The 27422-nt window shown below is 56.0% G+C and overlaps 14 protein-coding genes across 14 annotated transcripts; 8 read left to right on the top strand and 6 right to left on the bottom strand.

The window, feature by feature from the left end:
- Nucleotides 1–326: 326 nt before the first annotated feature.
- On the top strand, nucleotides 327–1100 carry PHYSODRAFT_444168 (hypothetical protein; the record flags this gene model as incomplete). Its single annotated transcript, XM_009522322.1, has 1 exon — nucleotides 327–1100. A coding segment is annotated over one exon (774 nt), but the record flags the coding sequence as incomplete, so codon positions are not given.
- Nucleotides 1101–1353: 253 nt separating this feature from the next.
- PHYSODRAFT_326363 (hypothetical protein) lies at nucleotides 1354–3717 on the bottom strand (the record flags this gene model as incomplete). The annotated part of the gene is made up of 4 exons (XM_009522323.1): nucleotides 1354–1503; nucleotides 1539–1764; nucleotides 1792–2145; nucleotides 2219–3717. 4 exons carry the CDS (start codon nucleotides 3715–3717, stop codon nucleotides 1354–1356), a joined length of 2229 nt encoding a protein of 742 aa, XP_009520618.1.
- A 234-nt stretch (nucleotides 3718–3951) lies between these two features.
- On the bottom strand, nucleotides 3952–4890 carry PHYSODRAFT_482604 (hypothetical protein; the record flags this gene model as incomplete). The annotated part of the gene is made up of 1 exon (XM_009522324.1): nucleotides 3952–4890. The coding sequence occupies one exon, from the start codon at nucleotides 4888–4890 to the stop codon at nucleotides 3952–3954; it is 939 nt and encodes a 312-aa protein (XP_009520619.1).
- Nucleotides 4891–6094: 1204 nt separating this feature from the next.
- On the bottom strand, nucleotides 6095–7522 carry PHYSODRAFT_483160 (hypothetical protein; the record flags this gene model as incomplete). The annotated part of the gene is made up of 1 exon (XM_009522325.1): nucleotides 6095–7522. One exon carries the CDS (start codon nucleotides 7520–7522, stop codon nucleotides 6095–6097), a length of 1428 nt encoding a protein of 475 aa, XP_009520620.1.
- A 625-nt stretch (nucleotides 7523–8147) lies between these two features.
- Nucleotides 8148–10451, top strand: PHYSODRAFT_250472 (hypothetical protein; the record flags this gene model as incomplete). The annotated part of the gene is made up of 3 exons (XM_009522326.1): nucleotides 8148–8796; nucleotides 8835–9535; nucleotides 9606–10451. 3 exons carry the CDS (start codon nucleotides 8148–8150, stop codon nucleotides 10449–10451), a joined length of 2196 nt encoding a protein of 731 aa, XP_009520621.1.
- Nucleotides 10452–10498: 47 nt separating this feature from the next.
- Nucleotides 10499–11826, bottom strand: PHYSODRAFT_483167 (hypothetical protein; the record flags this gene model as incomplete). Its single annotated transcript, XM_009522327.1, has 3 exons — nucleotides 10499–10966; nucleotides 11038–11476; nucleotides 11537–11826. 3 exons carry the CDS (start codon nucleotides 11824–11826, stop codon nucleotides 10499–10501), a joined length of 1197 nt encoding a protein of 398 aa, XP_009520622.1.
- Nucleotides 11827–12173: 347 nt separating this feature from the next.
- PHYSODRAFT_486818 (hypothetical protein) lies at nucleotides 12174–13250 on the top strand (the record flags this gene model as incomplete). Its single annotated transcript, XM_009522328.1, has 1 exon — nucleotides 12174–13250. One exon carries the CDS (start codon nucleotides 12174–12176, stop codon nucleotides 13248–13250), a length of 1077 nt encoding a protein of 358 aa, XP_009520623.1.
- A 166-nt stretch (nucleotides 13251–13416) lies between these two features.
- On the bottom strand, nucleotides 13417–14523 carry PHYSODRAFT_485167 (hypothetical protein; the record flags this gene model as incomplete). Its single annotated transcript, XM_009522329.1, has 1 exon — nucleotides 13417–14523. The coding sequence occupies one exon, from the start codon at nucleotides 14521–14523 to the stop codon at nucleotides 13417–13419; it is 1107 nt and encodes a 368-aa protein (XP_009520624.1).
- Nucleotides 14524–15046: 523 nt separating this feature from the next.
- On the top strand, nucleotides 15047–16009 carry PHYSODRAFT_410280 (hypothetical protein; the record flags this gene model as incomplete). Its single annotated transcript, XM_009522330.1, has 1 exon — nucleotides 15047–16009. A coding segment is annotated over one exon (963 nt), but the record flags the coding sequence as incomplete, so codon positions are not given.
- Nucleotides 16006–16962, top strand: PHYSODRAFT_487890 (hypothetical protein; the record flags this gene model as incomplete). The annotated part of the gene is made up of 1 exon (XM_009522331.1): nucleotides 16006–16962. A coding segment is annotated over one exon (957 nt), but the record flags the coding sequence as incomplete, so codon positions are not given.
- A 479-nt stretch (nucleotides 16963–17441) lies between these two features.
- On the top strand, nucleotides 17442–17876 carry PHYSODRAFT_297039 (hypothetical protein; the record flags this gene model as incomplete). Its single annotated transcript, XM_009522332.1, has 1 exon — nucleotides 17442–17876. One exon carries the CDS (start codon nucleotides 17442–17444, stop codon nucleotides 17874–17876), a length of 435 nt encoding a protein of 144 aa, XP_009520627.1.
- Nucleotides 17877–19245: 1369 nt separating this feature from the next.
- Nucleotides 19246–19581, top strand: PHYSODRAFT_326371 (hypothetical protein; the record flags this gene model as incomplete). The annotated part of the gene is made up of 3 exons (XM_009522333.1): nucleotides 19246–19264; nucleotides 19335–19468; nucleotides 19513–19581. 3 exons carry the CDS (start codon nucleotides 19246–19248, stop codon nucleotides 19579–19581), a joined length of 222 nt encoding a protein of 73 aa, XP_009520628.1.
- An 877-nt stretch (nucleotides 19582–20458) lies between these two features.
- Nucleotides 20459–21386, top strand: PHYSODRAFT_478556 (hypothetical protein; the record flags this gene model as incomplete). The annotated part of the gene is made up of 2 exons (XM_009522334.1): nucleotides 20459–20930; nucleotides 21004–21386. The coding sequence occupies 2 exons, from the start codon at nucleotides 20459–20461 to the stop codon at nucleotides 21384–21386; spliced, it is 855 nt and encodes a 284-aa protein (XP_009520629.1).
- Nucleotides 21387–21564: 178 nt separating this feature from the next.
- Nucleotides 21565–23997, bottom strand: PHYSODRAFT_478693 (hypothetical protein; the record flags this gene model as incomplete). Its single annotated transcript, XM_009522335.1, has 1 exon — nucleotides 21565–23997. One exon carries the CDS (start codon nucleotides 23995–23997, stop codon nucleotides 21565–21567), a length of 2433 nt encoding a protein of 810 aa, XP_009520630.1.
- Between the last annotated feature and the right edge of the window lie 3425 nt (nucleotides 23998–27422).

Genomic DNA, 27422 nt, shown 5'->3' on the forward strand with positions numbered 1-27422 from the left:
TCACTTCCGAACGAACCTCCTCAACCTCCAAGCGCTTGATTGTCATGCAGAGGCCCCGCAACTTGGTGCTGCCGACGGATCTGTCGAGGTATGAGGACGACCTCGAAGCCGACCTCATCACGGACACCTCCTCCTCCTCGGACAGTCCGAGTCCTCGAAAGCCGTCGAGCCCGCTGAAGAAGCTGGGCACACCTCGTCATCCATCAACTACCAAGCGGCGGATGGTCTTCTGGTCCATTCTGCTGGTGGCGTTGACGACCGGAGTGTGCGTTCTTCTAGCGGTGGAGATGCGACTGCTGCCTCGCTCCTTCATCCTGTCCAAGCAGTGCTCCCCGCGCGTGCTGAAGGCCAGCGACATGGAGTATCACTCGAATCACCGCTTCAACACCATGATGAAGAAGATCAACGCCTTCCCAGCGCCGTTCTTCAAGGCCAAGCACGAGGATCTCTGCAAGGACTCGGACCGACAAGAGCGCGCGTACAAGTACTGCCTGCCCATTTCGGGCCGCAAAGACTCGGATTTCTGTCCAGGCGCCGACCGCATGGACTTGCTGCTGCCTCAGTCGCCTTCGACGCGATGCTACGCCAGTGTACTGCACTTGCTGCTTGTTGACTTGTACGAAGAGCTCAAGGCATTGAATTATGCCCCCATTCTGGCGTTTGGGTCGCTGCTCGGAGCTGTCCGCAACGGATCCATGATCCCATTCACGGAAGACACTGACCTCGCGTACGTGGGCGAAATATCGGTAGGCAGCGAGCTGGACGAGGCGCTCTGGAAGAAGGGTTACCATCTCTTCCAGAAGAAAATCTGGCGCGTTTGTGTAGCCCCCACCCACCCGCTAGCAGGCAACCTGTATGACCCTGAGCGCCCTATCGTGGAGGACTGGTCTGTGCCCTACCTGGATCTGTACTCGATGGAGAAGGTGAAAGACGGCAAGGCTTTCAAGATGCAAGAGTGGGGTGGCACACTCCCTGCCTACCGCGTGGAACCCTACTCGGAAGTGGTGGTTAACGGGCTGCCCTACGACACAGTACACGACCCGGAGTATTTCCTGCTAGAGGAATACGGACCGGACTACAAGAAGCCGGCACCTCGCAGGCTGCAGCTGTGATGTAGTAGCGATAAGTTTCGTATAAGAAAATAATACTTCAAAAATTATGGTTGTAGATGACCATGCATCGATACTTCTTGCCCTTCTTGGTGACGTATGAAGCATTTACATGTTAGAGGTCTCCTACAAATTGCAGTCTTCGGGCACGCGGCTTCGGCGTCATGTAGTTGCTCCCGTATTCCGATAGCAGTAGGAAGTCTGGATCGTGGATGGTGTTGTACGGCACGCCATTGATGGAAACTTAGGCAAGCGGTTCGACGCGTTCAATGGGAAGTATCCGCGCTTGGAGTTCCTGCATCGACCACGAACTGCCGAATTGCTGCTCCATTGCGTACAGATCCACGTACGGAACGGTGTAGTCCTCGACAATGGGGTGGCTTGGGTCGTACAGCTGAGACGCGAGTAGGTGTGTCGGGCCACGCAGACTCGCCAAATGTTATAGTCGAAGAGGTGGTAACCTTTGCGCCACAGTCGCTCGTCCAGTTCTCCTCCGTCGACAATATTTCCTCTGTAGGCAATGTCGACGTCTTCGGTGAACGGGATCATGCCCCCGTCTCGAACGGCACCTAAGAGCGTTCCGAACGTCAGGAGAGGGACAGCTCCGATCGCCTTCAACTCTCCGTAGACGTCGGCAAGTAGCATGTGCAAGACACTGGCAAAGCACAGCTTCCCTGGCGACTAGCGCAGCAGAATGTCCATCCGGTCGGCGTTGGCACAGAACGGAGAGTCCTTCCGGCCGGAGATCGGGAGGCAGTAGCGGAACTTGCGGAACTTGCGAGTGTCCGCGTTGCAGAGAACCTCGTGCGCGCCGTTGAATCGCGGTGCGGATAGCGCCCCTGAGCTTTTCATCGTCGAGTAGAACTCCGAGCCGTCGTCGACGACGTTGACAATGTTCGGAGAGCAACCTGGCTCCGGAGCTGTCGGGGCTTCGGTCTCAGCTGGAGCTTCGGGTTCGGGTGTGTCTGGAGCCTCAGTCTCTTCAACAGGGGGGCTCAGTTTCTTCGGATTCGGCCGCAGGAGGCTCTCACAGGGTCTTCCTCAGTCATTGCAGGGGCCTCGGTGTCTTCGGACTTGACCGTGGGAGGCTCTGTTTGTTCAGCCTCCACCTCGCTTTTGTCTTCTTCTGGCTGACAGAGACCAAGTTGATGTAGGGCCCGGCGTATTCGTTGATGGCAATAGGCTGGTCTGGGTTGTAGAGATTCGCAGCGAGCGGGTGGATGGGGGCAACACACACGCGCCAATTGTCGTTGTTGAGGTAGAGGTTGTACCCTTTCTTGAGCAGTGCCAGGTCCAGCGCGTTTCCCGTTGCCATCTCCCCACTGAAGGTGAAATCTACGTCTTCAGTCAGCCCGTCAGCAGAGCCACCCTCGCTATCACTGCCCAGGTCGATATTCGGAGACACTCCTGCTGCTTGGAGCTCCTCGAACACATCGGCAACCAGCATGTGCAAAACGCTAGCTAGGCACAGCGTCGATGGGGATTGGCGGACGAGAAGATTGATTCGCTCAGCCCCGGTACAAAACTTCGGGTCGTTTCGGGTGGACATTGGAAGGCAGTAGGGAATGTCGCGGTCTTCACGGGCGTTCTCATTGCACAGCGTCTTGTGTTCATCGTGGAAAACGGGTGCCGGGAGCGCCTCCATCGTCTGCAGCATCGTGTAGAACCGCTGCGTGGAAGCGTACTCGACGTCCTTAGCATCAATCATGTTCGGCATGCAGGCGTCGTCCAAGTGGGCATGCGCGTTGACCATCTCCGGCTCAGCAGCACCGGTGCTAGGAGCTGTCGACAAGACGATATTCACGTGGGGGACGAGTCTCCCGGACGTCGTTATCTTCCGGTCCGGGTCGTACAGATGCGATGCGAGCGGGTGCGTTGGTGCCACACACACGCGCCACTCGTTGTCGTCGAGGAAGCTGTGGTAGCCCTTCCGCTTCAACGCTGCATTAAAGTCATTGCCAAGCGGTACACTACCTTCGTACGCGATGGTCGTGACTCCCGCAGTTGCATCCGCATTGGTGTCAAGCGTTGAGGTGGCGTTTTTGGCGTTTGAAGACGCGTCGATCGCTCCCAGCTCTTCGAGAACGTCCGTAACCAGCAAGTGCATGACACTGGCGCGACACAACGTCAGCGGAGACTGACGCACCAGGAGATCGATGCGGTCCGCCCCAGCACAGAACACAGCGTCGTCCTGGCTCGTGATCGGCAGGCAGTACTCGAACTTGCGCTCGTCCGCGTGGTCGTCCGAGCACAGAGCCTCGTGCTTGCCGCGGAACGTGGGGGAGCTCAGCGCCGCCATGTCCTTGACCATGGCGTAGAATCGGTGGTCGGATCGGTAGTTGACGCTGGAGACGTCGAGCGTGTCGGGGCTGCACCGCGGGTCGAAGCTGGCCCAGCGAGGGAGGAACTGCATCTCGGTCGTGAGGATGGCGTCGCCGAAGAGCACGAAGACGAAGAAGGCGATGGCAGTCTTTGCCAGTCGGGTCAGTCGAGTAGGTGAGGGCAGGAGCCGCTTGGTCGGTGTTGAGTCGATCTCCACGTCCTTCTCATCTTCGTCGGTGTAGTCGTCCAAGTTGACCGGGAGAACTGCCACATCGTTCAGCGGCATGCCTGTCTTGAGACTTGATGGGGTGTAACGGAGACCGACAACTTCGAACTGATCCTGGACCGATTGATGTGATGCGTTCCTGTGGGGTCCCGTGGAAGTGCGAAGTTGCAGAGCTGCCTCAGCTATAATCGCACGAGCTCGTTGGAAGCACACACACACGTCTTTCAATAGCAATGGTGTACTTCTCGCAGCGTTAGAGTGCATTGCTTGTATATATTCAAAAACGTCGGTCTTTTACCTTCCGCCCCCAAGCCTCTTGATTATCGCGTCTGCCAGGCTGAAGCTTTGGCTTTTCTTCTTCTTGCCCGCCACGACCCGCGCTGTCTTGTCAGTATTCGTCTCCTCGGGGAACGCGTCTTCGGGTTGGCGAGGCTTGGGCGCGAGATAGCCCTCTCCATATTCCTCTTCTAGCAGGTACTTTGGGTCGTGAAGAGTGTTGAAAGGCAACCCGTTGATGGAGATCTGAGAGAACGGCTCGACGCGGTCAGTGGGTAGCGAACCTTTGAACTCCTGCATCGTCCACGACTCGCCATCGTCATTTTTCGCCATTCGGTAGAGATCCACGTAGGGAATTTTGTAGTCGTCCGCGAGTGGGGCGTCCGGGTCGTACAAGTGACTAGCAAGGGGGTGCGTCGGAGCCACGCACACGCGCCAAATGCCGTAGTCGAAGAGGTGGTAACCTTTCTTCCAGAGCGCATCGTTTAGGGCTCCATTGGCGCTGATTGAGCCGGAGTACGCGATGTCGACGTCTTCAGTGAAGGGGATCATGGATCCATTGCGAATGGCGCCCAGCAGCGTCCCAAACGTTAGAATGGGGTCGGATCCGACCGCTTTAAGCTCGTTGTAGACGTCGGTGAGCAGCATGTGCAGGACGCTGGCGTAGCACCTCGTCGACGGGGACTGGTGAGCTAGAAGCTCCATGCGGTCAGCGCCCGCACAAAAGTTCACAGCTTTGCGACCTGTAATGGGAAGGCAGTAGCGGTAGTTGCGGTTCCTTCGACCGGCGTCGCTGCACAGCGCCTTGTGGGGGCCGTAGAACGCAGGAGTCGGGGGAAGCGCCTCCATCTCCTGCAAGATGCTGTAGAACCGGTCGTTTGGGTCGTACTCGACGCTCTTGGCGTCGACCATGTCTGGGGAGCAGCTTTCGTCCAGACTGGCAGTGGCTTTCACCATCTCGGGGACGGGAACGCCGCTTGTTTCAGCTGAGGCGACAACGAGAGTCACGTGCGGCACGGCAGCCCCCGAATCTGAGATCTTCGCTTCAGGGTCGTACAAGTGCGACGCGAGGGGGTGGGTCGGCGCAACGCACACGTTCCAGCCCCCGTCGTCTTGGAACAAGTGATAGCCCTTCGACCGCAACGCATTCGCCAGTGCTCCATCCTTGGAGATGACTCCACTGTAGGCAATACTCGAGAACTCAGTAGTCATTCCGACAGCAGATCGATCTGTGGACGCTTCAGTGGGCAAAGTGAAGTTGACTTGTGGGGCTGCTCCAGCGACCTGCAGCTCCTCAAATGCATCGGAAACTAGCAAGTGCATGACACTGGCGCGACACAACGTCAGCGGAGACTGACGCACCAGAAGATCGATGCGGTCCGCCCCAGCACAGAACACAGCGTCGTCCTGGCTCGTGATCGGCAGGCAGTACTCGAACTTGCGCTCGTCCGCGTGGTCGTCCGAGCACAGAGCCTCGTGCTTGCCGCGGAACGTGGGGGAGCTCAGCGCCGCCATGTCCTTGACCATGGCGTAGAATCGGTGGTCGGATCGGTAGTTGACGCTGGAGACGTCGAGCGTGTCGGGGCTGCACCGCGGGTCGAAGCTGGCCCAGCGAGGGAGGAACTGCATCTCGGTCGTGAGGATGGCGACGCCGAAGAGCACGAAGACGAAGAAGGCGATGGCAGTCTTCGCCGGCCGCGACAGTCGAGCTGGCTTCGACTGCAGCAGAGGCTTGAGGGCGACCGTGTCATCCTTGTCGACTCCGAGATCGAGATCGAGATCCCCGTCGTGGTTGGCGAGGTGACTCGGCAGCACTGCAACAACAGAGCCTTTCATGAAGGAGAGAGATCTTGTCGTGGTGGGGACTGCTGTTTGATAGTGAGAGGCTCATGCGCCGGTACGTGAGCAATCTCGCACGAGAAGGTGTGCGTCGGCAGATACTGACCGTTGGTTGCAGGTACCTGCCCTCTCGATAACGGAAAACCCACAGGCGATAACCGTTGCGCTGGTCGCATCCACCCCTTGCGTGCTGTTCGAACGTGGTTATCTGTAAGTTTCATTAACGAACTTCCACCTAACAGCAATCGTAGAAACCACAAACTGACCACCTTTAGATTTTCAGCTTTAACTTACACTAAGTTACGACACCAACTTACTCAACTCACATACGCACCACTCCACTGCTACTCGATTCTGCATCTGCGCTGCTGAGAAGGACCTTCTCAACCACTTCATGCACCAGCCCAAAGTTGTGGCGATAGGTGCCAACAATTAGGTCCGTGACTTCACCGATGTGCATCTGCGCCTCCTCCTGCGAGTTGAACTCGGAGACCTCGGGCACCAATTGGATCGCCATTCTAGCCAAGCAGCCTCGTTTAAAGCTGCTGGAGCTGCTGTCAGCGCCCTGTGTAACCCCTCGGTAGAACTCGAAAGTCGACGACGTACTCCACCCTTTGTCACGAAGTCGAACCGAGACCGACCCGTCGATCTCCACGTAGCTGCTCCACACGAATACGACGCGGTCGTGCTCGATATGCCGTCTGAACGCGGCTCTCTTGGTGATGCGGACTTTGTGCGCCTTGGGAAGCTCCAGTGTGTCGCGGAAGATGAGGTTCAAGTGGTCTATAGTGAGCGCGTGCGCCTGGGTGTCTTTAACCACCAGGCCGCAGTGCAGACTGTTCCAGAGCGCATCGTGCCAGTCTTGCAGCGGGAACGGCAGCAGCCGCGCTTCCTCGTAGCGAAACGATACGCCATTGTCCTCACGCTTGAACTCCAGCCCACCCGCTAGGTCGTGAAGCACGTTCGAGAGCCCCGACGTCGTCATGACTGTGTTGACGTCAGCGAACTGCGACTCCACGCTCGCGTTCAGCTGAGCGAAAATCTCCGCGTCCGTCAGTGTCATGGCGGGTCCATTCGCGCGCATGCCGTGCCACGGACTCGCCTCTCTCTGATGCTGTTCGATGGCGGCCTCCAGCACGCGCGCCACCTGCAGCTGGCCCAAGAGTCTGTTGCGCAGCCTCCGGTTCTCGTCGATGGAGTTGTCGACCGCTTCGCGCTGTCGGTCCGCGATGTCCTTCCAGCTCGAGAAACCCCGCGGGATCAGCGCTGTCTGTTGTGTCTGAACGACGCTCAAGTCCTCGCTGCCTGCAGCTAAAGCATCGGGAGAACCCACAGCTTCCGACTTGCTGAGCTTCTCCAGCTCCTCCTGCAGCTCCGCCACCTTGGACCGTAGATACTCCAGCTCGTGCTTTGGACGCCTGCGGTTGCGCCGCTTACACGTCGAGTAAGGCCGCAGTCGTCCGTCGATTTTCTTCGGAGGCGACTGCGTCTCCTGCTTCGCTGAGGGAGAGCCACTGGCGCTCGAGGGCTTGGACGAGACCTTGTCCTTGTCCTTGTCCTTGCCCTTGTCCTTGTCCTGCTCGTCCGAGGAGCTCAGCAGCTCCTGGATCTCCAGCGACAGCAGCATCGAGTCCAAGTCCACGCCATCGCCCACCGACTTCCTTGGTGTGGTGGCCACTGCGTCCACGTTCACTGGGGAGCTGAGCACGGGCCACGCCGCCTCCTCCGTGAAGTAGCCGAGCGCCTCCATCAGGTCTGCGTCCACGGCCACAGTCGTCATCTCCATGGCGTGAGTGACTGATACCCTGCTGAGGTGTCGTGTCGTTGCTGTTCTAGTCGCGGAGACTTCTGAAATCGGTGAATGAGCCCTTCGCCTATGCCATCACGCGCGATGACGTTCCCCCACCCGGCAGACGCATGGCAAAGCGCGTGGGGACCGCCGTAAGCAAGGGCAGATGTCCAGAGCGGCAAATCGCAGACTGCGATCGCGAGGCGCTTTGTCAAAGTATCCGTTCTCCATCGAGAAGGCCGTTGTCTGCCCTGCGTCGTGGCGACGTGAGTGAGCTGTGTCGACTAAAGCCTCTTTAGTGGCGCTACGGGGCTCTCGGGGCTCAAGCCACACGCCGTCCGGAACGTGTATGGACCGGTAGCTGCTGACTCAGCGCTGGTTATCCGCTTTGAGTATGGTGAGACCGTGGACTTCGTTGCACCGGAACTTCGTTCGAGGTGAGGTGTCTCCATGCAGTGTGAATGGAGATTACAGCTAGAGCCGAGTCTCAAGTCCCCGGTAATCAGCTCCAGCTCAATACGCTCCAGCCCAATGGTCATCGTCGCAGTCGCCTTCTTTCCAGCTACAGTCTTGACGGTCGCTTGTGATGCTGCAGCGCGCGGTTCGGTCGCAGCGGTGGCTGGTGAGGCAGCAGAGCTCGCTCACGTTGCCCGAGCTGGGCGTGTTCGAGTTCCTGGTGCTGTGCTTCGAGCAGGTGGCGGTGGCGGGCGCGGCCATGAACTGCTTCCAAGCAGCAGCAGCAGCTGAAGAAGACGATGGCGGTGACGATGGGGGCAACGTGCCGTTGTTCCTTCCGGCGGTGGCGCGCGTGATCCCGCAAGCCGTGATGGTCATCGTGGTGCTGAGCTTCTGCATCGTCTGGGGCTCTCAAGTCGCTCAGTGGGGGCTTCGACTGCTTCATTTGAGCTGCGCGGACCGAGTCACGTTCGTCGTGAGGCGGAGATACCTCCCGCCGGTCATCGCGCTGCTCAAGCTCTTCTTCCTGCTCTACGCGACGCTGAGACTCAACGACTCCAGCGGGCTGCAGTGGAAGCAGCAGACGAGTGCGCTCTGCGCCGCGCTCATCCTCGTGGTCTGCGAGATCGTGGACGTCTTTGCTGTCGCGCACTCGTGGGCGCTGAGTCGATGGCGAGGCGTCCCCATCGTGGACTGGCGCGAGCAGGAGCAGGAAGAGGGAGGCGAAGTGGACGCCAAGCAGTTCGTACTCACGTTCTTCGACCGGTGGAAGGACTGCGGTCGTTCCTGAGCCAGAGTGAGATCACGCTGCTGATAGCCGAGATCCCGTCCATGGCGTGGGCCAGCTGGACGTGCTGCCAGCGCGGAGCTACGCCCGAGCAATTGTCGTATCAGTTGCATCGCTGGCTCACGGTGCTCACCATTGTCATGGGCATGAACGTGATCCTGGTATCGCCCGAAGTCGAGAACGACGTCGTCGGAGCCTCCATCTTCCTGATCGCTGACGTTGCGCTGACAGCTCTGAGGCTCTTTGAAGGGCGACACCGACGACGAGCTCGAAGAGAAGCCGTGCGGGCCCAGCGCCTTACTATGATGACTGCAGCAGCGGACAACGATGAAAGCCACGGTGATAATGGCGATAACAGCAGCGGTGAAGAGAATGACGGCGTTGAGGCAAGTAAAGTATCTAGTTCTCAAGGCCAAGCTGGAAGCCACGCGCCTGTTCTTCCACACCCACAGCGACCTACGCCAAAACGCGCTGATAGCGTGCTGAAGCAGTGCTGGGACCTCAAGCGCCGTGGGGTTTGGAGAGATACTGTCGCGCGTGGAATCCCCGTGAAGGAGTGGGCGTACGCGTCTCTCGACTGTCTGTACTCCATCTTGGTGGTGGTGAACTTCTACGAGACCGTAGACGGCTCCGAGCTTCAGGTTATGCCTGGCCTTTTGACTGCTGACAGCTCCCTGCAGGCTGAAGAGCAAGAGGAGCAGCTCATGAGGCAGGTCAACCGCGTGTCCATGGTGGTCTCGTCGGCTTTCTGGTCGATTTTGGGGCTGTCTCTTGCTGCTCGCCTACTCATCCAAACGCCAGCGAGTCCCTGGAGTCCCCCACTACTTCCCAATGGATGAATCCGCTACCACAACGGCTCGAAGCCCCAACTACTTCGCGTTGAGTGTCGAGGTCATGAAGGCGCTGCTGCTTCCAGTGCCGATCTGCGGCTGTGTGTACGTGCTGGTGCCAGTGGATCACTACGTGTTCAAGCAAGGTGTCAACGTGTTCGTGGCTGGAGCCATTGGAGCGATCGCAGCAGCGAGATCCATCGACGCTTGTAGTCGATCCTTGTACGGCCTTGGGCGCTTCGATGGCGATCCTCCTGGCGTCGAGATGTTTGGCGGCTCCCCGTACGTCAAGGTCAGCACGGCGTTGCAGGTCTTCTGGGACCGCTTCAACGACTTCCTCGGTCCGCTGAGTCTCGACCACCTGGTCGTCAGCTCCCAAGTCGCGTCCAGGAACTTCACCGTCGTCTACTTCCTGCTGTGCGTCTGCGTGCTGCACGCTCTGATCGCATACGTGGACGCCATCAACATCAAGAGCGCAGTCTACCGAGCCGAGCGCCTTGGCTACCTCGTTGCAGTCACGTTCCTCGTCCGCAACTCGGTCAAGTACGTCGAGCGTCAAGGCGCGGACGTCTACGCGCCTGTGCTGCTCGTAGCGATCGAGTTCTTCGGACAAGTCTCCGCTCTCGTCTCACGCTGCAAGATTTGGTGCTCCAAGCGGAAGGCGGAGGCTGCAGAACGAACTTCACGCCAGTTGCCCATGCTGTCTTCTATCTCTGAGCCCGACGAGTGGCCCGTACTCAGCTCCGAGGAGAGCGGAAGACGTTCGACCCTTTCGACTGAGACTCGCGTTGCCTATCGACGCGTGAACAGCGTCTGAAACGGAAGCTACGTCGTCAAAACTTGCGCAAGGTGAATTAGCATTATCTACTGGAAGATTTCGCACTGCTGTAGAGCGCCTGTGACGGCCGAAAGCACGCCCCAGTAGTGCATCCTTCGGCGAAGCAGATTGCCCGCGAACAGCTTGGGTAGTGGAGTGGATCCCAGCCCCATCATACACTCGGACCACAGCTTCTCCTCGTGCGAAGAGCGAGTCAGCTCCGTGCGTGGCAAGCGCGGCGTCATGTGCGTCGGCAGCGAGTTGAACATGTTGTTCCACTGCGCCTGCCGCACAAAGCCGATGCCCTGCGGATACGGGTCCAGTAGCGCCTTCCCGTTCACGTACAACATCTCGGGAACTCGGTCCTCACTGGGCATGTACTGGAGAATGCTGCCGCAGAGCGAGTCCGGGTGCTTCTCCATGTCTCGACTCGGAGTCGACGACACCACGCTCACTCCCCACGGCGAGAATGAGTAGGGCACGTGCGCCAGCTCAAACGACAGCCAGAATGTCTCCTACAAACAGCAACAAGCAGTGAATATCTGTGAACAATCGAGGGTGGAGTCTAGAGCAGATAAGCTCGCACCTTGTCGCCGAAGGAGTATCGGAATCGGAGACGCTCTTCGGTGATGAACCAGAGCATTATGTCCAAGACGGTTTGGCCCGCGCGTTCCTTGTCTACCAGCACTAGGGAGGAGTCCATCTCGTGGCACGTTTTCCCTGCGTACGCGAACGACTCGAGCGCTTGACGGGACGGAGCGTGCCAGTATTCCTCGGACAAGTTGAACCGCCCGTAGTCGAACGTGGTCAGGAGCTTCTTGAGGTACTGCATGTCGCCGTCCTTGCCGTTCAAGTGCTCGCTGCAGTTGGCGTGCACTCGGTCGTAGAAGAACGTCGTGCCCGTTGTCTGGTACGGCTTCAGGCTGCGGAGATACGCTGGGTCCTTCATGATAATGTCGTCGACGTCCATCAGTATAACGTGCCGCACGTCGGTATCGTACAGGGCCAGAGGTTTGATCCACCAGCTCCGGAAGTCGCCGGCCATCTCGCGCTTGATCACGCCGCGCTGCACAAGGTCTCCGCACACGTCCACGGTCTCCAGTCGGTCGTCAATACTGAAGAGCAGCTCTCTCGACTCGTCCGACAGCTCCTCCGGCCCGCAGTGATACACTTGGATGAGCTCCTCATTCCCGAGACACCGCAGCTCTCGCACGAGCGACACGCCCATGGCCAAGACGCCGTTGTGGATGCACAACAGGATGGCCTTGTCACGTGAGACGCTCGAGTCGAAGTCGCGACTGCGTTGGAGGAAGGCGGAGTCTTTCGCCACGCGGTTCCGGAGGAAGCCGCCTCTGGAGCTGCTCGAGCTGCTCATGTACCCGATGAGAATCACCGTCATGGCGACGACGTAGAGCGCGAGCAGAGGCAACAGCAGCACAAAGCGCTGCTTCCGTGCGGCCAGCATCGTCGAGTTAGATGAAGAAGGGGGACGATGTGATGGAGGGGCGGAATCCATTTCGCTCGCTACGGGCCGTTGGTTACATGAACGGCCATGAGGCGTGTGCGTTACTGCGGCTGCGGCTTTCGGGCTCAGCGGTTGACGCTCGTTCACTTCCAGATTCCTCGCTGATGCCAATGGTGCAGCCTCAGAAGCCTCGTGGTCGCGCCTCCAGCGTGTCCTGGACGTCTGCTTCTCGCCCACAGACGTTGTTTCTCGTGCTCATGGCGCTGTCTGCAGTAGGGGTGCTCTTCACGACGTCCCAAGTGGGCTCCTTCGTGCAAGTGAATCAAGACCAGACAGCGACTTCAGCAACGACAGCAGCAGGCAAAGCCAGTCGACTGCATTTCAGATCGGCCGAAGAGGGCGCGCTGCAGACCGAAGCTAACGCTACCACTAATGCTAACGCCAGCTTGGAGTTGAGCGAGGCTGCCACCGGCATCCCTCGCATCATTCACCAGTCGTGGAAAACCACCGACAAGATCCCGACGCGGTTCTTCCCGTGGATGCGGAGCTGGCTGCAGTTCAACCCGACGTGGGCGTACACCTTTTGGACGGACGAGGACAACCTGCAGCTATTCGAGCGCCTCTATCCAAAGTACCTGGACGTCGCCAAGAACGTGCAAATGGTGGCGCTCGCGGACATGGCGAGGTACGCGCTGCTCCACAGCGTCGGCGGGCTGTACATCGACGCGGACTTTGAGTGTCTGAAGCCGTTCGAGGAGCTGCACCGAGACAACAACCTCTTCCTCAGCACAGAGCCATTAGCGCACTCCGTTCTGCTGGAAGGCGCGACTTCTTCCGCTCTGTGCAATGCGCTCATGGCGTCCGTACCGGGGCATCCGTTCTGGCTGCAGGTTCTGGACAACATCAAGGTTAAGTTTGCCGAGGGGGTTAGAGATCCCGTGTCGCTCACGGGTCCTCGCATCGTGAAGGAGACGTACCTGACTGCGACGCCTGAAGCTGCGGAGGTGATAGTCTACCCGCCGGAATACTTCTACCCCGACATCGCTCACTGGAACTCCGAGCCGTTTGACACGGCGTGCCGCAATCGAGATGACGAAGCAGCGAAAGAGGCCTGCGAGTGGATGAAGAAGTTCCCCAATGGGGAATACACAGACAACACGCACGCGGTTCATCACTGGCAGTGCACGTGGTGCCGAGATGCCCAGCTGACAGAGTACGGGTCTCTCGACGACATCTTTTCATCGCCCGTGATGCGCCCCAATATTTCGTCGACTGGAGTTACGCTCACCCCGTATATTCCTGCTAATAGTGCACACTTCTGGCCATTCTGGTAGAAACAACGGCGAGAACTTCAAGCGCTGTAGTGTAGGAGGCTAGTTTTTTTTCTGCTTACATTATTTGAATTGAATTTGATGCACAACGAGAAAACTTCTTCACTTCGACGTATCCGTACCATGAGATTGTGCCGTAACACTCTCACGTTTGTCTTCCCTGTGGATTCTACGGGTCTGAGTCGAATTCGTAGCAAGAATCAAGCGCTGACAGCACGTCCATACGAATGCCCAAGTAGAACATCCTCCTCCGTAGTAATTGAGGGGCGAAGTTACTCGCTAACCCCTCCGCTCCGAAGCCCACGAGGCAGTCCTCATGGAACTTACCAGTGTAGGTCGTATTCGTCACCCCATTCGGCCGCCGAGCTTGGCGTGGCGTCACGTAGGTCGGTGTGGGGTTGTACAGAAGGTTGGCGGGGGCTCTGCCGCGGTTGGCTAGGCCCTCGGGGAACGGTTCTAACAGCGCTCTCCCACTCACGTAGAGCAACTCAGGTGGGTCCTCCTCCACCGGAAGGAAATGCGCCAGGCTACCACACAACGAGTCTGGGTGGTTCTTCATGTCTTGGTTCCGAGACGATTCAATAGCGCTCGCCCCCCACGGAGAGAATGAATACTCCTGCTCCCCCAGCGCATACGCAACCCAGAAACTCTCCTGCTCGTGGAAGGAAAAGTCTCGCTCGAAGCGCTCGACCGTAATGAACCAATGCAGCACCTCCATGGCCTTCCCTGCCTGCAACTTGTTCACGGCGACTAAGGACGCGTCTTGCTCGCGCGCCGTCTGCCCCTTGAACGCGTACGAGCGAGTGAGATAGTCCGGAAGCTCCTTCACCCCACTCAATAGGGTTTTGAGGTACGTCGAGTTGTTGCTCTCCTCCTGGTTGAACCACTCACGGCTGTCCACCACTCGGTCGTAGAAGAAGGAGGTGCCCGTGCGCTTGTACCCCGGCGTCGACCGCAGCACGGCAGGATCACGCAGGAAAATATCGGCGACGTCCACCAGCAGAACCTCCTCGATGTCCGTGTGCGTCAGGGCGAGCGGCTTCAGCCACCAGCCTTGAAACTTCTCTGCTACTCGGCGACTCAGCAGTTTGCGCTCCACCAGGTCCGAGCACACGTCGACGATCTCCAGTCGCGCGTCGGCGCGAAGCAACAGAGTTCTCGACTTCTCCGACATTTCGTCTTCGAAGCAGTGACACACCTGGATGAGCTCGTGGTTCCCGAGGCAGCGCAGCTCCTTGACCAGCGATAAACCCATGGGCACTGCGGCGTTGTTCATACACATGAGGACGCCTTTGTCGCGAGGTACCGAGCTATCAAAGCTAGTCACGGGCGTCTTCTGCTGTCTCTGGTGGGTTCGAACACGCACAATTTGCTCGGAGGGGGCGGAAACGCGGCTGCAGAGCGTCAAAGTCGACGCAAACACCAGACAACACAAGACGAAGACCCGCAGCGCATAGGTCGATACGCCACCTTGTTTGCCTTGAGCTACAGCAGCGGTCGAACTCAATAACGAACGCAGAACCTTGTGGGGCTTGCGCCTTTGAACGGACCTTCCTCCGCCCAGCATGGTGGGAATGGGAATGCCGAGCCAAATTGGCGAAAGCTGGCGACCGTTAGCTGCGGTGGTTTCGTGAAAGCACTAATCGACGTCCCCTTGGCCAGAGCGAAGCATGAAGCAGGACTTGGAGCATGGTGAAGGAGGTTCGGCCCCTTGTTCGCGGTACAAGCTCCTCTCGAGACCATTCAAGGTCATCTGTGGACGCTCCTGGCATGCCCGACTGGCGCTCTTTCTGTTGTACTTGGTGGTGGCCGTAGTCGTCGTGAGCATGGGATTGTCGATGCTGGCCACGCGGCCGCAATTGTTTCACGCCCGCGGCGCCACGTTCGACCGCAGCGTGAGCAGACACAAGGCGATTGTCATGTGCATGCACAACGGCGTGGTGCCCATGGGGCTGTCGCTGGTTCGGGAGCTGCGCTGTCTCGGCAACCAGGAGCTTATCCAGGTCTACCATTGCCTACCGGGGGAGCTATCGAAGAAATCCCGAGAACTTTTGTTCGCGGCGGACTCGCGACTGGAGATCGTGGACGTGTGCTCAGATCTCGCGGAGCGCGGCGACATGAGCTTGAAGCTGGCTGAGCAGTTCCGTAGCTGGTGGATCAAGCCTCTAGCTCTGTACCATTCGGACGCGTCGGAGGTTATTTTACTAGACGTGGACGACCTGTTCATGCGCGACCCGGCAGTGCTGCGTACGACGGAGGGCTACAAGCGCACGGGCACCACCTTCTTCTACGATCGCGTGACGTCCGGCAAGTTCTTCTTCAACCAGCAAATGGCCAACAACAGGTCGTACCTGGACAACCTCCTGCACGGGTTCAACTACTCCAGCCTCGGCGTGAGCAGCGGCTACGCGCCGACCGCTCATCTGAGGAAGTCGTTCGCCTACAGGGGCGAGACTCACCACGAACAGGACTCGTCCGTTGTGGTCGTGGATAAGTCGCGCTCTCGTATGGCAATGGCGGCGCTGTGGTGGCTCATAACGGAGGAGAGACTCAACGATGGCTCTCGAGGGAGGAAGGAGGGTCCAAAAGGGTCCTTCTCCTTTGGGGACAAGGAGTCCTTCTGGCTGGCGTTCGAGCTAGCCAAACAGGAGTACTTCTTCAGTCCGTGGGGTGTCAGCGTGATCGATTCCTCGACGAATAACGATCTTTCAGCTCACAACGACTCGCTCTGCGGGAGTATCGCACACTTCATGCCCGTGGAGGGTGGGCGTTCGCACTGGTCGACTACTTCCTCAAGCGGTTCTTCCGCGTGTATCCGTTCTTCGGGTTGGTCGCGGTCTTGCTGCGGCTTCTTCCGTTCGAGTACCAGAGGCGCTTCTTCCTGGTCGAGACCGCAGAGAAGTACGATCTGTACAAAGTCCTGACGTTCGACTTCGACCACCGCTACCTCATGCTGTGGACGCTGCCGCTGGAGATCGCGTACTACTTCTTCATCCCCGTGTTCGTGGTGGGGATGGCTCGACTGCGGGGCTACTGGTGGGTGGCCTGCATCCCGTTGCAGGCGTGGGTAGTACACGACGGATTCTACGTCTTCCGATCGCACCACATTCTACTCCGTCCGCACTTCACGACGTTCCTTCAAGGCTCACTCGCTGCTGTCGTCTTCGTCAAGTTCAACGCGTGGCGCAAAGCTTCCGGGTTTGAGTTCCGTCCCTGGCACGTGGTGGGCGTTCGGGCTGCAGAGTACGCGATAATCATCCTGCTCATCGGCGAGTGCTTCCGCTGCCTACTCTGCGAATGGGTGCACCAGTTCGTGCCTGTTTCCCCTGGCGACCCGTTCATCAGCACGCTGTTGGCTTCAGTCATCGTGATTGAGATGGTTCTGCCGTCGACTGTGTCCACGACGCTCGAGTGGAACGTTCTGCGCCACTGGGGCAAGATCAGCTTCTCGGTTTACTTGCTCCACCCGTTCGTCATTTTCTCCGAGAGGATCAGCAAGAAGGCCAACTACTTCGACCGGTTTTTCGAGCGGGTCCTTCTCCTGCTGGTGGTCGCCACGGCGTCGTTCTACTTGGTGGAGTTGCCGCTACAGAAGGCGGTGCACAAGCTTTCTCGAGCACTGACACAGCTGGAGACCAAGGACTTTGGAGCGCTGGTACACGCAGTGACGCTAAAGGCAAAGAAGCAGAAATCCCAGCGGCCGTTCATCGCGTAGACTTGTATGATCGACCTGTTGCAGGTTGCACAACTAGCGTAATGCAGCTTTATGGCAATATTTTACTCTAGCTGCTCATTTGATGTGAATTTATCCGGAAGTGCAATGAGCGGAGCTCAATGGAACAAGTGGATAATTAGTTTTCCGGATTGCAGCAAGAGAACAACCAGCGAGCAACCAACAACTGCTGGATAAGGTCAGCAAGCACGGATGCACTCCTGTCCGAGGCAACTCATTCTGGGTTGAGCGTCACGGAGCATGACACTGCTGTGGCCGGCACGAAGCACACTCAAGTCGGCACTAGGCCTTTGGCACCATAGAAAAATTCTAATTTGCGTTGTCGCTCTATTTAAGGCTCCTATATATTTCTCTTTACTAATACGTACTGTGCCATGACTTGAGGAACTGCAGCCCAAGGTGCTAGTGATCGGCTCTTGGTGTCCTCGTCGACTTCTGGCATCCACCTGACGGCGCTACCAATGACGTACAGCTACAACAGTTCCCACTGCCACGACGAAAAGGCGATCTCGCCTCAGATCAGGGCGAGTTTCGATGATGGACTTGGAGAATCCGATGATTGGTGGTCTTGTTTGGTGTTCAATGACAAGTTACCGCTGCTGGATGCGTGGGGTTGGCATGATGCGCCCCTCACCGTATGGTTTGAAGACAAGTTGTCGGCGTCCGGTTGCCGCTTCACCAACAACTTGGTGACGAAGAAGGCGTGTGATTGCAGAATTGTCACTTCCCTCGCTGTGCGTGCTGCGATGGGCATTTCTCATGCAACGTCTGCTGTGTGTGCAGCTTTGGATGCTTTCGTTGAACTTCGGCTCGTTTTGTTTGGGGCTTCTGCCGCGTGTGGTTATTGCGTCGGGCTTCGGCTCGTTTTGGTTGCTGCGTTGCAGCTGAGTGAGTGATTATTGCGTTGGTCTTTGGCTCGCTCGGTTGCTGCTTTTGCAGCTTTGTGGCAAGGGCGTCGCGTGTTGGCTCGTTCGTTCACTGCCGGTGCAGCTTTGTGGTTATTGCGTCGGCCTTGGCTCGTTCGTCTGCGTTTTGTGCAGTTGTGTGCTTGCCGCGTCGAGTGGCGCGCCTACTAACTTGGCCACGTTTCATTGCTCAACTCTCTTTATGGGGGCTTTCGCTCCCTCATCATGGCCAAGTGTGGGTGAAAATGCTGATTTCCTGAACACAAGCCCAGGATAAGGACGCGGGCTCGCTGTGGAGTGGCCGCGAACCGATGTGGCTTTCTACTGTTGGATATCATGCCGCCGAGTTTGTGGAGATGCGTCATCAGAGCAAATGAGGTAGCACGGGCTACACTATCTCGCACCACGTCAAAGCACAGATGACCGAGCCCGTGTCGGCCGTGAACTTGAGACACTATGGAAACAACGACCGATTTGGGGGGTCTCGCGATCCTGTGTTAATGGGCCATTCATTGGGGGCTGCCATTCGGCACATTGCCCTCTAACCAAAGTGCCTAATGCCTTTGGCCCACTAACACAATGAAACACTTGATACCCACCAATACCTGGATGCATTGAGGAAAGTTGCATTTTGGGACGACAACCACATTGAAAGTCTCAACTTGAGGTCGATTATCGGCCTTCCGGTAATTTGACATTTTAACGCCGAAACTCGCAACAAGCAGATGAAGGATTCTGGTGGGCCCCCTCCTTCCTATCACTATTCGAGCGGATGCGGTCTGGAGAGAGAGAGAGGTACACGTGCGGTTCCCACGGCTTGTGAAAGTTCCGTCACGGTTACAGCCGCACTCCCAAAGCAGGTAAATCCAATCTGAAGGAGCGGTTGACCTTCAGCGACTGAAATGGCTGGCTCCCTGAGAAGGTGTCTATGCCGCCGAGATCCCACAAACGGTGGGTGCTACCGTCCGTTAGGAAACGACTCTGCTGTGTTTGGCTGCAGTATCAGGACTTGTCGTGCTTGCCCTTTGGCCCCGGAATCCTTCGCCCACAGCAATCTACTACACCTTTGCCACTTCAAGGTGGTATTAGTGCAATTCAATTTGGCAAAATATAACGATGGAAATTCAAATGTCATTTTTAATTTTTAGGTTTCAAGTCAAAGTGGAATTTCTAAAGTTCAAACGGACTACGACTGGCCCACCAGCAATTATTCGCGCCCACCAGCGTTCAGAGAGCTGTCACTTTGCAACTCACCTCGACTGGCTCATGCCTAAGGAACCGACGCACAGCCTCGCGGCTCGCGCGCGCGTCTTAGACGCGTGACGACCTTGTGCTCCTCCGACTTGCGCCGTACTCTCCTATGTGCAACCCGATTGAAGGTGCGTTTTCCCCTTCTGTTGCTACTCTATGGGTTCATACTAACGCTTGGCTTGTGCGATTCTATTACAGGTTGCTTCAGCGTGCTGAAAGCTGCGATCAAGCGCTACCTCGCGCTTAGTCACGACGACATGCTCAGTGCCCCCCGTGGTCAGATGACCGCCGCGCATGCAGCTGCTGGCAAGCTGCTGGGGCAAGCTGCGGAGGTCTGCATGAACTGCATGGACCTACTGTACGCCTTGTGAACAAGATGGCGCTTCACTGCGCCCAGGCAGTCGTCGCTGCGAAGCGCGGTGAGCCGATGGTGTACGGAACTTGACCACTGTGGTGTGTACAGCATCCACTTTGACTCAAAGTCAAAGTTTTGAGTTTCTATTTCTAATTCTATTTTAGAAATGGAAATAGAAATTTTCAGCGCTGCTCACTGTGTTGTACTTTGGTCGGTTTGAGGTGGCAGATCACCGACTGCAGTACTTCCAGCAACGGTTCACAATACTCTCCTGAATCCCGCCCTGCTATCGTCTACTACCGGTAGATATAGTCTCGGCCCGAGACGTATTCGTGAACTGGAGCAACCAAAAGACGAGAAGGGGTTGAGCTGAGCACTGCTCAGCAGGTGACCTGCTCAGTGAGCAGGTTTAGCGTTCGAAACCGACGCAGGTGATTTACGTCCGTTTTAGGATGAACGCAAACGGGTAAAGCGAAGTCCGTTGAGCGCAAATTGAAACGACATCGGTTGCGGCTAACGCCCGCTGTTAGGAAGGTCGTTCATTGGGAAAATTCGCCGTCCGTTTCTGGTAAACGCTATTAGCCGGGAGCTACCTGTAGTACCTAGCTAAGACCGAACACCAGAGTCCATCGCGGCTTCTGCAGCGCAACCTCCCGACCGAGAAGCCACGACCAAATGATGAAGGATCTGTGTGTGCTTCTTCAGCTTTGGCGCTTGCGAGCAGCCAAAAGAGGGCGGGAAGGCAATGCGAGAGGCCTCCTCTTCGTCACCGTGTCCCTCCTACTGATCGTCCTAGGGGGGAGAGCTCTCATAGCGCCTCGCGACAAGTTCTTTCGAGCTCTACCGTTGCCAACGAGCGTCTTGCACCCGAACACGCCCCTGCTAGCTGGTCTCAACTCTACTATCGCGTTCTCCAGTCGATCAGTTGTCGCACGATTCACCGAGTATACCGAGCTGTTCCCCCAACATGCACTACCGCATTGAAAACACCGACTTGCTCGCCCAAGACGAGACCCGGGACAAGGACTCACTCTTGCTGATCATCGTCTTCAACGGCGCTGAGTCATGGGGCGCCAACCGCACTGTGGCCGACTTCTTTCCTCTGCTCGAACCGATGGACTCCCGCAAGGAGAAGATGTCGATCGCGTTGCTGACATCGTCCAAAGATGATTTCGAGAAGGTGAAGGGCATCTTCGCGGACGAAATTCAGCACTATGCCCAGCTATCGGTAATTTTTCGCAACGACTTCAGTCCCGAGGGTTTGACCCGTGAGAACCGCCTCGATGATACTATCCAGGCGAACCGCCGGCGGATGCTCGCTCGATATCGCAACTACGCACTGCTATCGACGCTTCAGACCTGGCACCAGCACGTGGTGTGGCTAGACGCAGACGTCATCTCGATCCCACCAGACCCATCTCCAAGCTGGCCCAATGTACGTTGTAAAGATCAAGTGTTCTGAATCATGGTGGCGTCTAACTTTGAGTTGTTGCGTTTGCTTGAACTTTGTAGCTGGGCTCGATAGTGTGCACCCACTGTGTGCCCGCGGTAACTGGTACGTCTATGATCTCAACGCGTGGGTGGGTCATCGCAAGGTTCGACCACCTCTGGCTACGGGTTTCGTGCCGGGCCCCTTGAGCGTAAGAAATATGCAAGACCTCTACGCGGAGACGGAAGACGTTGTTCAGCTCGACTCCGTTGGAGGCACGATGCTTTACGTGCGAGCGGACGTCCACTGCCAAGGCGTCATTTTCCCCTCCCACTATGTGATTGGCAGCGAATGGGGCGCTGAGGGCTACGATGGTATCGAGACCGAAGGAATCTGTTACAGCGCACATTTCCTCGGCTTTAAGTGCTGGGGGATGCCCAAGGAAATCATTTACCACTCCGAGTAGCAAGCGGCCCAGTAAGAATGTAATGCTGTTTCCATGGAACACTCGTTTGAAATTCCAGTTTAGCACCAGAACCCAACTAAGGGAAACTTGCCTTGCATTTGTATAATAAATTTGAAGTATAAAATTTAACTGAAAATATACAGCGGGCAGGATCTCTCTCTCTGGTTGCTTTACAGCTTCAATCGCAATCGACAGCAAGAAAGCAGTTTCCATCCCACCGCTTCGTGTAGTATGCAGAGATCCGGCGGCCCTCGTCGCGCCAAGCCAGCCACTCGGCTTGGGCTTTGGGCGACTGCTCTGAAAACAGATCCACCTGCATATCGTGATCCGTTTCCGTGTTATGTAGCTGCATCCAGTCCGTAATGCTATCAAAGCGCAGGCGCAGGTTACCACGAACCACCGACATCTTATACCCCGGGACGTTACTGAAGACGCCTCGGTCACCAAAGCGCACCTTGCGCTTAAGCGAGCGGCCAACTCCGTTTTGCTCAAAGCCTCCATCTGGTACGCCCGTGATATCCGCCAATGTGTTGAGAATATCGTACTGCTCGACTGCGTCTTCGATCACAAGTCCCGTAGCATTGCCCAGCCGCCCTTCAGCAACGATAGCTGCTGCCACTCGAGTTACTGACAACTCGTCCCTGTGGATTGAATCCGCTTCGGGAGCTTGTCCGTGATCGCCCATGATGACGACAATGGTGTCGTTCAGAACCCCTGCAGCGGCCATGCGATCCATGAATTTCCCCAGCTCCACGTCGGTGAAATGCCGCATCTCCAGGTAGCTCTTGATACTTCCGGCGTACTTTTCACCTTCGTAGAGTGCCGAGAAGTCGGGCTTTTCCGCCTCAGCGTACCACGTCGGACGCGCGTCGAACGGTGCGTGGCTGGAGATCGTGTAGTGAGTGATGAACAGCGGCTGCTTAGCCTCACCGTTGGCCACACGCTCGCTCTGCTCCTTCGTCTTGTTCACGAGTAGATTACCCAGAATCTGCAGGTTGAGATCATCATGAACCCCCCACGTGAACCCTCGATGCTCGTCCCCGTACCAATCGTCGTGCGTGATACCCAAATCTTTCTCCGCCCATTCCGCTATATCGTTCTTGCTCCAGACAGTGTCGAAGCCGTGACTCGGTAGAAAGACGTTCCAGTTTTCAAAGTCTGTGGCGCATCCAGTGGTGAAGTACGTCTCGTACCCTTTAGCCTTGAAGAACTGAGGTAGACCCGCCAGCTTGGTATTTTTTCTGCCTCCGGTGATGCCCGTTTTGACGGGACTGTCGTAGGGAGTCTGTGCGAACAGCATACTCTCCAAGGATCGACTGGTTGGGTTGCTTGACCACATATTGCGCAGCGCAACTCCACGCTTCGCCCACCGATTAAAGTTCGGCGTAATGGTCATGTTCGCACCTTTGAACAACTTGGCAGGGTCTTCGTCTCCCACCAGGTAGCGTGAGTCGTGCCACCGGAACGACTCGACACCGATGACGAGAACGTTGGGCGGGTTTTCTGGCGTAACGTTGATATTGAACGCCAGATCGCCCTGGAAACCGGTAGTTCGCCTATAAAGCGAGTTCTTCCCGAAAGGTTTGTACTGCTCCGTTGAGTGGATGTTCGTCTCGATTGGAGGCAGGTTCGAGTTTGCTCCAGCAGAGCTGGCGCCCTTTGCGCTGGGCTGCAGAGCATGTCCAAAAAGCTCGTTCAGAGTCGCGTTCATGGCAGTGTAAGCGACACGAGGAGAGCACGCAGAACTCAGAGAGACAGTGACAATGGGGATGATGATAAGACCCGTGCAGGCGACAGCAGCTTGCAACACGCGGCGGAAGGATACGCTTTGGTGGATCAAGTCTCGTAGGTACTTTCCAGAGGCCGGACTTTGGGGGAAAGAGCCTTCTTCGAGTGAGAGTTCCACGTACTTGACGCCTTTAACAGTGTTGACTTTAACGTCGCCTGGTTGATTGCCCATGATGAATAGATGTGTTGGGTTCCAGCGTGTCAAGTTGCACCAGCGCGTCCACGTCCGCACAATGGCGAAGAACGTCGCCATGACCGCGAGGGAGGCCGCGCTCATCAAGCCTTCCGTGTACTCGTCGCTGGATATGGGGGCGGCGCTGACGTAGTTCCTCTCGTTGATGGCCATCGTGATGAGGTCGAACGTGAAGCGCATGGATCGCAGCTGCACCAGCAGTAGATCTGCCACGAACGGGGTCATCATGGCGAATAAAAGCAGCCATGACGTCAGGAACGTGGTGATCGTCCACACTCTTGGTGTCGTCACGCACTTGTGCTTGGTATTCTCCGAGTCCGCCCAGCTGAGGGCGGCGTGCTTTAACGTATCAAACAACCACAGGATACTGGCGAAGTAGGTGGCGCACACGAAATCCTGCAGAAACCCGAGACTCATCGCTGCCACTTCCGCGCCACCCGTGTGGTCCTTGGAGCTGCCGTACATGGCGATGAGCGACTTAAGGGCGATGCATCGATGGCCGAAGAAGAAGAGGAGCACACTGGCGTAGACGAACAGCCAGCCGAGCCACGGAGCGCTGCAAATGTCGGCAAGCCTGAATGGCTCCTTGAGACGATCCCCTTGGCGCGGCGTAGCTGGGGTGACACCCATCGTCACGTAGGCTTCGCCTCTAGCTTAGCTTACGTGCGACTTCGCCAGCTTGTGTGAGAGTACTCCACCCCCTCACCCGCCGGTTTCTTCGATTAGTTAGTTACCCCCATGCTGCGTCGAGGCATCCGTTTCGCTTCTGGGATAATTTAAACCCGTGGCTAATGATGATTCGGGTACATGGACTGGCACTCTCGGCTCGCTTCGCCTGCTTTGAGCAGCTTGAGTAGCCGTCAAGTTACACGCACCTCAAGGCAAACAAGGGATACGTCACCTCACAAGGCGACACGAAAGGTAGCCTGGCGATTGCGATGAGGGCCCGCTAATTGTTAAATTCTGAATACAAGCCACGCCCCCCAGCCAGACGTAAGAGCTATTAAAATACTATAATATGTGGGCTTTAAGTGAACCTTACTGGACCCAAAACAACATAAATGCCATGGTTGAGTTTCTTATTGTCGTGTTGCTGACTCGAACCGTGTCATTCAGTATTACTACAAGCCCTAAACTGTCCGTCTCTAAAGCCATCGCTCAAAGCGAGATGGCTTTACCCTTTGGTTCAAGGCAAGGTGACGACATGAACCTGGCACAAATATTCTGAAATGCAATCCTGTCTTGGCGGACGAACCGTTACAGCAAAAATACAGCAAAAATAGAGGTGTCATTCTCCAATTTTGCGCCTGGCATGAATGGGCAAGCCAACACCATTTTCGTTCCCGAGGAGCTCACCTCAGGACCGTACAAGTTCCAGGAAGAGTTTGCCCCACCGGGAGGATTGGAAGCGAGCAAGGACACTGAGTCCGATTCGATCGGGGACTGCTAAGACGGTTGGGCTGCGATTTTTTTCATGTTTTTTCACGTTCCTGCTGACTTCAGCCACAGTGCATGGGCTACCTATTTCTCGACGATTTACACAATGGATTGTCAAGTTCCACCCCGCGTACGCACATCCAGTCGAGGAAATGAAGAAAGTGTAGGCGGTTATGGAGAGAACCTTGCTGGTGTTGGGTTACTTAAGACTCCCGCCACAACTATCCGGGCTCTGCGAGTAAACACTTCCGACTCGGCGTCGACAAAGGCACTTCGGTCTAAGCAAGGACGCGAAATCTCGCCGATCGATTCATATATTTCACGGATCGCTGCCAGATTCTTGCACGGGGTATAGAAAGAAGGGATCTACTAGCGCCGCTAGTAGACCAGCTCTTTCAACCCTCTGACCCGAGCGACCCAATACGTAAGTCAACGTACTGTTCATAGCAAAACCACTGCTACTGCTACTCAATCTTTTCAACGTACTGGGTCAGGTGTTGGCGTGGTTCGACGAGTTCCAGTATCGCCGAACGTACTGGTCTGGAGTTCCAAAGCTGCGCGCGCTTACTGCATGTGCGGGGTGACTGAGTTTTCTTGACTGATGCTGCCCAACTATCGCTGGCAATGTTGCTCATATTTTAATATGAGCACTGGCAGTATAGCAAATCTGGCCGCACGCCGGAGCTATTGTACGCTGGGATCTACTACGTGCAGTATACTGTCGGACTAAAAGTATGTTCTCTGCTCTGACTGGTGCTAGATGCTTGTTGAAGTCGATACCCGCACCACCAGAAGTTTGACTTTTACGCTTTTGCCCCTGTCCGATCAAGACGATGAGCTCAGATATACTCGTATGCCCTAAAATATTGGTCTAGCAGTACGTACGTAAAGATATTTGCTGGTCAGTGAGGCGTGTGATGAAGCCACGCATAAACCGAAGCTGTTGAAACGCAACAAAGAGGTTGGCGTCAGAGTTGGCTAACAGGAATTAGACTGCTTTGCTGGTTATTACCGTAGTGCTCCAGCGAAGCCTGAACGTTGTAGAAACCCCATAAGACTAGCTTGGTGCACTTGCTCGCCCTGCTTTTCCAGGACAAATACCAACTGACGCAGCGCAGAAATGCGCAGTTTCTGCCACAGAATTAAGAGGAGTACCACCAACGATGCGAGCTGCAAGCGACCGTATAGTAACACATTCTCGATCGTGTCCCACAAGTGTCGCTCATCCATGCTGGTGATCTGACTGTAGTAAATGCTGTTCGGGAGGTGATACATCACGATTGAATTCGCCGCTGCAGATCGTAGCATTGACATTAACGCAACGTGGTTACTCCAGCTAGCACGGATATATTGGCGTGTCGGGTCTGGGGGACTCACAGAAAATAATAGGGACGATGACTTCCACGTAGTTGAGCAACAGCATGAACTCCGTGATGTAGAGCAGCTTACGTACTTGCACTGTGTATTCCATTTCGAGGTTGATGGCACCCACTCAGCTTTCTTGCAGCAGGAAATAGTCATGGTTACTCAATCGAAAAAAAATCTCCGTAACTCGTGCCTTATACAATCGCTCGTTTGCCGAGGAATGAAGTTATGCACGGCCTCGAGCTGGTGCGCTGTGGCAGTTATGATGCTGTCTTTCGTGGGCTTGTCGAGCCACGGGGACAAATGGTACTTCGAAGTTAAATAAAAATATAGTAGTCGTTAAAACTACGACCGTACGTATACGTCTTAACACATTATTTACTGGAAGGTCACTTCAAATTATGCTGGTTTCATCAAAATTAAATCCGCAAGTGGCCCAAGCCACTCCATACTTTGATGGTGCCCTCGGAAGCATCTAAAACATGCTCTGGTACGCTTTCACGCTGTGGTTGCTGCTAGTTCAGGCGTCATTAGCACTCCTATCTTCCTACCCATGAGACCACCCCTTAGCTGTTCATTTTCGATACTCAAGCTCAGTTGTTTGAAGGGTCGAGCATGTGCTATTTTTAGAATCGACTCGATAGCAGCATTATCAGTGAAGTGGTTGCATGCTCTGCTTTTAATAATGCTCTTCCTCCGAAGTGCAATTGCGTATCATTTAGAGCACATGCAGCGTTTGACCTAGGCTGCGCCGAACGATGAACACCACACTGAGCCTGGGGATTTCCAACGGGTGTAAGCCAGTGACCGATGTACATGTATCGAGTCTAGGAAACTACCCAGTCTATGCCTAATTGAAAATGAATTAAGGAGAACAACTGAGTTGGATGAACCGCACGTGGGCAAAGGTGAATATTCTCACTCTCTACAACTTGTAAGCAAGAATCGTTTTTATTGGCTTCAATATCTTACTTGATACCTTCCTAAGCTTATACTACATTTTCGGGTCGCATTGCTGGGCAGAAGCTACCCGTCCACCACAATCAGCCTTGCTAGCTAAGAAAATAGTGATGTGTCAAAAATCATCCAATCCCAGCCTTCGCGTGGTCCTAGTACATGTATCATTCTTACCATAGTCCTCACACACGGGCCCGCCAAGTCAGAACTTAAAGGTTTTTGTGTGTTTGTTATTGGTACGATAGAAGGCCCTACGTGCAAATGCTCTTTCTGTTTTCCCACTACAAACGTCAACT

Source organism: Phytophthora sojae (genome assembly GCF_000149755.1).
Source record: "Phytophthora sojae unplaced genomic scaffold PHYSOscaffold_2, whole genome shotgun sequence".
Classification (NCBI taxonomy): Eukaryota; Oomycota; class Peronosporomycetes; order Peronosporales; family Peronosporaceae; genus Phytophthora; species Phytophthora sojae.